This window comes from Stegostoma tigrinum, chromosome 4, assembly GCF_030684315.1.
Source record: "Stegostoma tigrinum isolate sSteTig4 chromosome 4, sSteTig4.hap1, whole genome shotgun sequence".
Classification (NCBI taxonomy): domain Eukaryota; kingdom Metazoa; phylum Chordata; class Chondrichthyes; order Orectolobiformes; family Stegostomatidae; genus Stegostoma; species Stegostoma tigrinum.
This window is the reverse complement of record NC_081357.1, coordinates 7,749,374-7,760,597: the sequence shown is the minus strand read 5'-3', so window position 1 is coordinate 7,760,597 and position 11,224 is coordinate 7,749,374. Positions and strand designations below refer to the sequence as shown.

The window sequence follows — 11,224 nt, the reverse complement described above, 5'->3', positions numbered from 1 at the left end:
GAAGAAAAGACAGGAGATTGGCACGAAATTAAAACTGCTCCGACAATGACCATCTGCACTCACAATTCTATGATTGGGTGACTATGCGCCTCTGAATAAAAGCAATAAGTTCTGGCAGTTCTTGAGGAAGAATCATGCGCGACTCAGAAACGATATTCTCTCTCAGTTCTCGCTTTTCTCTCTCCGCGATGCTGATTTTCTCCAGCATCTTCAATGTGGGATTTTCAGTATCCATAGTACCCTGCTTTAATTTAACCAACACACTTTGTGAAGGGCGCCTTAGGAATGTAATTATCCCGTCTTTTCAGTACTCATCTCCTCTCACCTACCTCCAATCCTAAAAGTCTTCTCCTCTAAACCCGCTCCTCGGAGACAAAACACCGCCTTAGATTGGAGAAGCCGTTGTCAAGCGGCCAACACCCTGATGTTTTTATTAACAGACTGACCAGGCGCGGAGTTGTTAGAAAATAACTGATATTTGTAAAGTCTTGCAAATTTCAAACGATTCAAACGTTTATTTCGACGAAAATCTGAACAAATTTCTGCCGTTACACTTACAAGTTTACATATCTTTTTCTCCAAGTTGTTATTACATCTCCTAACAATCACGGCAAACTCACCTTTTTCCTCAAATCAACAAAGCGGTATTCCCAATGCAACCAAACTTCATCCAACCGGAAACAGCCTGTTCGCCTTTAACAATCTCATTGGACAATATCATTGATCCTGCCCCCGAGACCTGGCGACGATTGGCCAGCGCATCTCCCGATCAAACAACCTTTTTTCCTGGAAGAAGGTTTCCGGTGAGCAAGTTTGTTGGTGGTGGCGGTTTTTTTTCCGTTGGCTATTCGCTCGCGCCGCGCTCGGTGTCGGTCTGAGTGCGAGCGCTGCCGGACGATGGGAGCACCAGAGTTAAAGCGCTGAATAAAAGGCAGTCGACCGATCGGGGGACAGCGACCTACAAAGTGAAGAAGCCAGACCTTGCCTGCCTCTGCATTCCTCCCACCCCCCATGTAATTTGTGGTGTTGAGTTGTGGGTTTCGATGGCGAAGAGAATGGCAGTGCTTCTCGGGGCCACGGCGGTCTTGATGCAAGGTAAAGCCAAGGGAATCGGACACGGCTGAGAATAAATAATTGGCGAGACGCCCGGTAATAAACGTCGATGTACGAATTTGTTAAATACCCCTGGTGGGTTCATAATCCTGCGAGTGAGTGGGTGGGGTTTAAAAAAATCCTGTTAAGTATTCAAGCTCTTCCTGGGCTGCTGGGAGACGGAGGAGGTTTGTGAACAAACAGTCATTCCGTGAACGAAAAATAAATCTGCCGATGTGCTTAAACAAAAAACAGGTTATTTTGAGAGGAATTCCGAACGAGCGTTCTTTGCTCATCCTTCAGAATATTTCTTCGCCCTGAACCTTCACCGCAACGTGTGATTGGAAATTAATCCTATAAAAATTGTACATGTTGGAGAGACTTCCATAACTACCTCCTCAAAAAAAAGTGAATCACCAATCGATTTATTCTTGGATGTTTTAATTTGCAACTTTGGTGGTGGGGCCGGGGGAAGCTCCTCAAATTGGCGTAGTGCTAGGAAAAGAAAATCGGATGATAAATGAGTTGTAAAACACAGATTTAAACGTTATGTGATTATTGCAACCAGATGTCATGATAAATAGGGATTGGAAAGTTTTTGACTTTTCCATCCTGTAGTACATTAGAGCTGAGCCTTTAACGAGGAGTAATTTAAACTGCTGTGACTTGGTCTTCGGGGGGTGCGTTCCAGAGCGTGTGGAAATAAAATCTATGCTCAGCAGTTTTCATTGGGACAATTTTTCTCGAAGAATTATGAAACCATATGCCGGTAGTCGAGATGCCTCTTAACTGGTTTGAGTAGATCTCGTAACTCCCCTTGTTCTAGTTTCGCTCACCAGAGTTGGACCTTTCAGCAACAATTTAGAAGCTCAATTTTTCTTTGGATCTGCCGTTTTTGACGAACGCAAGCAGATGTTCACATCCTATCAACGTCGGCATTTTCACACTTGCGCACAAGCATGTGAATTCGACTAAATTCATTAATGTTAGCATAACGAAGTGAGAGCTGACCAGAAATGCTCGAGGCTCTTTTTGTAACCTTGCTTTTCGGATCATCTTCTACAAGATCGCGATCTGAGACGTTAACCCTTTCTCTGCAAAGATACTGCCAGATCTGCTAAGTCCTTCCAATATTATGTTTGAATTTCAAGTTTCGGCATGCGCCAGTATTTGCTTTCGTGTGGTATCAATGCCAAATGGCAATTTTGAAGATGAACTGAAAAGGGCATTTATAAAAATATTGAAAGTAAGAGCAGGAGTAGACCGTTGAGCCTCTTGACTCTGCTCGGCATTCCTTATTATAAGACTGATCATCCAACTCATAGCTTTGTTTCTCCTTTTCCTCAAATATTTTGTCCCCTTTAACCCAGCTACATCCGGTTGTTGGAATTCATACATTTTGGTCTGGGCGGCTTTCTGTGTTAGCGAATTGCGCAAGTTTAGTGCTCTCTGGGTGAAGACATTTCTCTTCAATGGTTTACCTTGTATCCTTAGAATGTAATCCCTGGTTCTAACTCCCCTGCCACCAGGAGCATCCCTCCTGCATTTGCCCTATCTAGGATTCCAATACCATCCCCATGCAACCCTGTTCTGAACTCGTGAGTATAATCCTAGGTGATTCAAACTATCCTTGCATGCCAGTTTAGCCAACTCAGGAATCACTATAGTTGAGGTGGCTCAGTGTTCAACACTGCTGCCTCATAGTGCCACGGACCCAGGTTCGATTCCACCCCCAGGCAACTGACGTGTGTGGAGTTTGCACATTCTCCCTATGTCTTTGTGGGTTTCCTCCGGGTGCTCTGGTTTCCTCCCGCAGTCCAAAGATAGAACATAGAACATAGAACAGTACAGCACAGAACAGGCCCTTCAGCCCACAATGTTGTGCTGACCATTGATCCTCATGTATGCACCCTCAAATTTCTGTGACCATATACATGTCCAGCAGTCTCTTAAATGACCCCAATGACCTTGCTTCCACAACTGCTGCTGGCAACGCATTCCATGCTCTCACAACTCTCTGCGTAAAGAACCTGCCTCTGACATCCCCTCTATACTTTCCACCAACCAGCTTAAAACTATGACCCCTCGTGCTAGCCATTTCTGCCCTGGGAAATAGTCTCTGGCTATCAACTCTATCTATGCCTCTCATTATCTTGTATACCTCAATTAGGTCCCCTCTCCTCCTCCTTTTCTCCAATGAAAAGAGACCGAGCTCAGTCAACCTCTCTTCATAAGATAAGCCCTCCAGTCCAGGCAGCATCCTGGTAAACCTCCTCTGAACCCTCTCCAAAGCATCCACATCTTTCCTATAATAGGGCGCCCAGAACTGGACGCAGTATTCCAAGTGCGGTCTAACCAAAGTTTTATAGAGCTGCAACAAGATCTCACGACTCTTAAACTCAATCCCCCTGTTAATGAAAGCCAAAACACCATATGCTTTCTTAACAACCCTGTCCACTTGGGTGGCCATTTTAAGGGATCTATGTATCTGCACACCAAGATCCCTCTGTTCCTCCACGCTGCCAAGAATCCTATCCTTAATCCTGTACTCAGCTTTCAAATTCGACCTTCCAAAATGCATCACCTCGCATTTATCCAGGTTGAACTCCATCTGCCACCTCTCAGCCCATCTCTGCATCCTGTCAATGTCCCGCTGCAGCCTACAACAGCCCTCTACACTGTCAACGACACCTCCGACCTTTGTGTCGTCTGCAAACTTGCTGACCCATCCTTCAATTCCCTCGTCCAAGTCATTAATAAAAATTACAAACAGTAGAGGCCCAAGGACAGAGCCCTGTGGAACTCCACTCACCACTGACTTCCAGGCAGAATATTTTCCTTCTACTACCACTCGCTGTCTTCTGTTGGCCAGCCAATTCTGTATCCAAGCAGCTTAGTTCCCCTGTATCCCATTCCTCCTGACCTTCTGAATGAGCCTACCATGGGGACCCTTATCAAATGCCTTATTGAAGTCCATATACACCACATCCACAGCTCGACCCTCATCAACGTTTCTAGTCACATCCTCAAAAAACTCGATAAGGTTTGTAAGGCATGACCTACCCCTCTCAAAGCCGTGTTGACTGTATTTGATCAAGCCATGCTCTTCCAGGTGGTCATAAATCTTATCCCTCAGAATCCTTTCTAACACCTTGCAGACGACAGACGTGAGACTTACCGGTCTATAATTGCCGGGGATTTCCCTATTTCCTTTCTTGAAGAGAGGAATTACATTTGCCTCTCTCCAGTCCTCAGGTACGACTCCAGTAGAGAGCGAGGATGCAAAGATCTTCGCAAGTGGCGAAGCAATTGCATTTCTCGCTTCCCAAAGCAGCCGAGGACAAATCTGATCCGGGCCTGGCGACTTGTCAATCTTAATGTTTGACAAAATTTTCAGCACATCAGCTTCGTCTATCTCTATCCATTCCAGCATGCACACCTGCTCTTCAAAGGTTTCATTCACTACAAAGTTGGTTTCTTTCGTAAAGACAGAAGCAAAAATCTCATTTAGGGCTTCCCCTACCTCCTCAGGCTCCACACACAAGTTCCCTATGCTATCCCTGATCGGCCCTACAGGCTAGGTGGATTGACCCTGCTAAATTGCCAATAATGTCCAGGGATGTGTAGCTTAGGTGAATGGGTCTGGGTGGGATGCTCTGAGGTGTGGACTTGTTGGGCCAAAGGGCCTGTTCCCACACTGTAGGGATTCTATATTTTTAAAAAAACTTCACTGCACTCATCTGATAGCAAGAACAGGCTCCCTCAGATAAAGCTACACAGTATTCCAGATGTGATATCACTATTGCCCTGTATAATTGCAGCAAAACATCCCTACTCTATGCTAATCCTCTCAGTCATGGGTAAACTACCATTTGTCACCATTACTGCTTGCTGCACTTGAATGCTTCCCTTTCCTGAGTGTATAAGGTCACCCAAGTATCGCTGTACATTCACTGCTCTCAATTTATTGCTATTCCAATAATCGGCCTTACTGTTTTTGATATCAAGGTGGATAACCTCTTATTTATTCATGCATTTGCTGTACATTTGCCCGAGTTGTGCTGAAACATCTCTCCATCCTCCTCACAACTCACCTTTTCACTCAGGCTTCGTCATCTGCAAATTTGGATGTTATGTTTACTTCCCTCATCTAAATGGGGAATATATATTGTGAATAGCTGGTGTTTTAACACTTATCCCTGTGGTACTTCCCTTGTCACCGCCTGCCATTCAGGGAAAAGATCTGTTTATTTCCTACTTAGTGCCCACTCTGCCAGCCTGTTTCCTATACATCTCAATGCTACTCCCAGTCCTATACACTTTAATTTTACATGCTAATGCCTAATGTTGGACTTTGTTGAAAGCCTTCAAAGTCCAAATAAACAACATCCACTGGTTTTCCTTTTAACTCCACTAGTTTCACCCTTAAAGAAATCCTGTAGATTTGTCAAGCATGATTTCCCTTTCGTGAATCCATGCTTACTCCGTCTGAACCTTGTCCACGTGTCCTAGTCTGTGACAATTAATCTTATTCAGGTAAAGGACAGAAATCACGATTTCCCCCGATCAATTCTTACCAAAAGAATTAAATGATAGGAATTAACAGCAGGATTCATATCAATTTTGTCATAGTGGTATCCGGTCTGAGTCAAAAGGTTATGATTCAGTATTCACTCCAAAAATGGTTACAGAATTCCAAATCAAACTTCATTTGGGAATATTTAATTCTGAACCATCCCATAAGTGCAAATTCCAGTTATTGAAATATATTACAGATGTGTTTTATTTATTAAATATACAAAATGTGTACTCCTTTTAAGTTGCATTCTTTATACCAGACAAATGAGGTCTATTCATGCCCCTCGGGCAGGTCATGTATTTCCCTTTGAGTGTTATTTTAATTTTTGGGCAAATATGTAGTGCTGATCTGATCAAAATCCAATATATGTAGTGCTGATCTGACCAAATTCCAATATTTGACCAAGCAACAGTTTATTGACAACAGGAACTTGCAGGTGCTGTTTCCATGTGCCTGCTGTTATTATCATTTACTCACAGTAAGAAAGATTTTTGGAACATACCGTGGAGAACAAAGAACAGTCCAACATAGGACAGGCCTTTTGGTCCAGCAAGCCTGTACTGAATCATGACCGCTTTCTAAACAAAAAACTTTTTGCTTCGCTGTGGTTCCTATCCCTTTATTCCCTGACAACTGATGTATCTATCAAGATGTCTCTCAAATATTGTTGTATCTGCTTCTGCCATCTCCTCTGGCAGTCTTCCAGGCATTTAATACCCTGCGAGTGTTTTTGCGGGGAAGAAAATAACTCCCCACTTCCCCTTTATCTTAAACCAATGTCCCTTGTAATTGACATTTCTACCCTGGAAAAAATAACTCCGACTTTCTATTTTATCTGTGCTTCTCATAATTTTGTAAATCTCTGTCAGTTTACCCCTCAGCCTCCGATGTTCAAGTGGAAACAAACAGTTTGTCTAATCTTTTCTCATAGCTAATACCCTTGAAATCAGGCAATGTGCTGGTAAACCGTTTCTGTATTCTCTCCAAAGCGCCTCGTTTCTTTTGGTAGTGTGATGACCAGAACTGTATGCAATATTCCAAATATGGCATAACTAAAGTTCTTCATTGCCAACTTCTAAACTCTGTGCCCTGATTGATGAAGGCAAGCATGCCATATGCCATCTCAACCACCTTATCATTTGTGTTGCTACTTCCAGGGAACTGTGGCCTTGTACACCTAGATCCCTGTACTCCTAAAGAAGGATCGAGTTATTGGAGTCTATCCTGTACATTATAGACTCTGCAATCTTAGTGTTCCACTGGTGAAGGGAGTTATTTTAAAGTGCTGATGGAGACACTAGTCAAGTGGGCATCTTGCTCTGAATGGTGTTATGTTCCTTCACTGTGTTGGCAAGTGTCCCATGAGATAAAGGACAGCATAAAACCAAAAGAAAGAATTTGCAAAAATGGAAAAAACAGCATGGATTCTGTTCAATGAGAAGGATAAAGACTAAAAGAATATCACAAAGCAGTTTCGAAGAGCTACTAAAAGGGACAAGGTTCTTGCCAATGAGAAGCTTTACAGTTACATAAAAGGGAATGTGCATGGTCAGGAGCAATGTTGGTCCACTGAAGACTGAAAGTGGGAATACTACCAATGACATGGGGAAAATGGCTGACGTTGAATAATTATTTCACTTCAGTATTTACAACAGAAAAAGGAGGATAGCTTTAATTTGAGGTCCTGAGGAAATTAATGGTGGATCAGGGACAGAGACTGAATAAAATTAATATAAACAAAACATTAATAAATTAGGACATTAATGGAATTGAGGAGTGATAAATCCCTGGGACTTGATGGTTTCTGAGGATGTTAAATGAAGTAGAGGAGCATGTTGTAGACTCCCTAGCTATAATTTTTCCAACTTCCAGTTGATAGGGAGAAGATGGATGGTGTGTTGGCTTTCATTGGCAGGGGAATTGAGTTTAAGAGCCGTGAGGTTATGCTGCAGCTCTATAAAACCCTGGTTAGACCATGCTTGGAATATTGTGTTCGGTTCTGGTCACCTCATTATAGGAAGGACGTGGAAGCTTTAGAGAGAGTGCAGAGAAGATTTACCAGGATGCTGCCTGGACTGGAGGGCAGGTCTTATGAGGAAAGGCTGAGGGAGCTAGGGCTTTTCTCATTGGAGCGAAGAAGGATGAAAGGTGGCTTGATAGAGCTGCACAGATGATCAGAGGCGTAGACAGAGTGGATAGTCAGAGACATTTTCCCAGGGCAGAAATGACTATTATGAGGAGGTGTAATTTTAGGATGATTGGAGGAAGGTATAGGGGAGATGTCAGAAGTAGGTTCTTTACACAGAGTGGTGAGTGTGTGGAATGTGCTGCCGCAGTGGTAGTAGAGTCAGATACTTTAGGATAACAGGTTGGCACAACATTGTGGGCCAAGGGGCCAATACTGTGCTGTACTGTTCTATGTTCACCGTTTCAGCACACCGTCTTTTTCTCTGGCCAACATCAGGCTTGCTACAGTGTTCCAGTGAAGCTCAGCGCAAGCTGGAAGAACAGCATCTCATGCTAATCTTCTGGACTGTATATCGAATTTAACAATTTTAGGGTTTGAGGCACCTTCTCCCATGTCCTTACCCCAACCCCACACATCAGGCCTTGTTATCGCATGGTCTGCTATTACACAATCCATTGTTCGTTGCCAGTAGTATGCATTAGTAGCTATTCACTCTTCTAGGCTGACCATTATCCACTCCTTTGCCTAGCTTTTTCCTAGCTGCCATCAGTTCTGAAGGCAGGTCACTGGACCCGAAATGTTAACTCCGGTTTCTCTCCACAGATGTTGCCAGACCTGTTGAGCTTTTCCAGCAGTTTCTGATTTTGTTTATAATTTTTTCAGAGTTCCCTAGATGCAAGAGTTGTCCCTCAGGACTGGAAAATTGCACATTTCACTCAGCTTTTTAAGAAGGGTGGAAAAAGAAAGCTAGTTAGCCCACATCTGTGTTGGGAAAATTATTGGAGCCTATAATCCAGGATGGGGTAAATGAACAACTCAAATTTTCAGATAATCGGGGGGAGCCATCGTGGGTTCATGATTGGTTCATTTAATTTTGTGAAGGGGTGACCGAAGTATTGGGCAGTGGAATGTAATCAATGTTGTTTATATGGCTTTCCAGAATGCATTTGATAAAATCCTAATTAAGAGACTGTTAAATAAGGTGGAAGCCCATGAAATTGAGGGCAAACTACCAACATGGTTAGAATATGGAATGAGTGACAGACAACAGAAAATAGGATATAGGGAATGTACTGAAATTGGCAAGATGTGACCACTGGTGTCCCACATGGATCTGTGTTAGGACCTCAGTTATTCACATTATTTATGAATGATTTGGACAATGGCATTAAAAAGTCATATATCCAAATCTGCTGATGACAAAGTTAGCTGTAAAACAAATCCTGCCTGAGGCACATCTGTTCAATTCATTGATTCGGATGTTAAATATTTTAGAAGTGAATTTCCAAACTGTATTCTTCCATTGCAATATCATCTCTTGATTTAAACCACTTGGCCCATCAAAAGGGACACTGAAACAATATCCAGGAATCACCTCCCGGTTTTCCTGTGCCTTCCTTTGGCTCTAACGGTTGAAACAAGGTAAAGGGGTTTCTGCCAACTGTTATCATTGCTGTCCTTGTCTGCTTCAGTGATATTGCCATGATGCATACTGCTCTCAAATCTAGTCTAATTTCATTGATCTAGAAATACCCCTTGTCATTTTCTTTTGGTTCTACTAACTTGTGTAATTGGTTTTAGACATCTGTTTAGTCATGCACTCAGCATCCAAGAAATAAGTGATGACCTCCTTACAAAAATATATCACTTTACACTCAGCAATGTTCCACTTCATTTGCCAGTTACCTTTTTCTGCAAGTTTATTCATGTATTGACTTAGATGTTTCTTGCAGTCTTTGAAATTCAGATCAGAGCCCAAGTTGTGTATGCAACTTTAGGTGATAGTCCACTATGTACCAGCCCTATGTCAAACGTATTGTCCCATGGTTTATGGCTTGCTTTCCATATCCCCCTTCATTATGGCATGAAGGGAGGTTTGTCCAGTTCATACATGCTTTCTGTAAAACAGGTCAGTTAGCCCTGTTTCCCTAGCTTTTTCCTTGGAAACCGTCAAGCTTATTTCTCTCTTGTATGCATTTCACTTCATTGATCATCCTCATAGTGGGTTCCATTTTATTGGCTTATTTTAAAAAATATTCTTTCTCACATCCCCTTGCATCTTTTATCTTTAATTGGAAGGCTGTGTCCTCTCGTCCTAGTTGTGTCAGTAATAGGAACATTTTTTCCTTAGTTTAAATAAAAAAAAACAGTCTTAATTTAGTAGTTAAAGCTCTCTCTCTCTTCAATCTCTTTTCAATTTCCTTCTTCCAAAGGGAACAACCTCAGTTTTTCCTGTCTTGTAAGTAAGATACCTCATCTCTGGAATCATTTTGGCAAATCTCTGCATCGTTTCAAGCACAGTTGCATTCCTTCTTGTAGTGGAGTAATCAGAACTAGATGCAATATTCCCTGTGACTATCCTAACTAGAATTTTCTCAAGGCTCAGCATAGCTTCTGTGTTTTGTACTCGGTATATCTATGAAACCTTATGACTCCATATGTTTTCCTCATTACTTCTTTGTCCAACCACTTTTAAAGATCTGTGCACCCGAACCTCCAGGTTTCTCTATCAGTGATTCCCTATACTGCTGGCCTGCCTATGTCCTGTTGCAGCCATGTAGCTTACGCTCAAACAGGATTCACCTAGCACTGAACCTAGGAGCACACCTAAAGGAGTTATTAGTTCTTAGGGCCAAAGCAATCAAATCGATATGGGCAGAAAGCAGGAACAGGGTACTGAGTTGAATGATCAGCTGTGATCATATGGGTCAAATGGCCTACTCTATTTTCTATGCAACACATCTATTGACCACCATACAACTTGAAAAATCACCATTTACCACAACTTGCTTTCTGTCATTTAAAACAATTTTTAAAAAGCTGCTTCACACTGAGATTCACTTTTCGTATGCAGGCTTTTCTCGTGGTACTATATATTCTGTAAAATTCATGCGGGAAATATCCAATTCATTCTCTTGATCAATCTTCTCTCAACCCAAAAAAAAATTTGAAATGTTTGAGCATGATTGGCCTCCTACAAATTCATGCTGGTTTTCCTTAGCTAGTCCATACTCTTTTTAAAATTCCGCTCTTTATCAATAGCTGCTACTTCCAATCCATGTTTTGAAACCATTTAACATTTATCCTGAATCATCTGCCTTGTTATCTAATTTCCAGAAAATAACATGTTTTGCTTTCTTGTAGGGAAGTCTCTTATTTCTGCTTATATTTTGTAAAGACCATGTCTCCTTATTTTGTTTTTTAAAACTGGGACTTAGTTAAAAGGAAAAAGCATTATGTAAGATTTAGGAGGCTAAGTTAGACAGGGGCCTGAGGAATCTAGAGAAAGCAGGAAGGAACTCAAGCAGGGAATCAGGAGAGCAAGATGGAGCCATGAAATGACTTTGGCAAATAGGATTAAAGAG

At 42.1% G+C, this 11,224-nt stretch overlaps 1 protein-coding gene across 2 annotated transcripts in view; it reads left to right on the top strand.

Annotated features, from left to right (window-relative positions):
• The first annotated feature begins 783 nt into the window (after positions 1-783).
• The window catches only part of LOC125452813 (inactive tyrosine-protein kinase 7-like), a 212,741-nt gene continuing 202,300 nt past the window's right edge, over positions 784-11,224 (top strand). For both annotated transcript variants that reach the window (XM_048531693.2, XM_048531694.2), the window contains exon 1: positions 784-1,095. In XM_048531693.2, coding sequence (XP_048387650.1) covers positions 1,044-1,095 — 52 coding nt within the window. In that variant the 5' untranslated portion in view covers positions 784-1,043. The remainder of the gene's footprint in view (positions 1,096-11,224) is intronic.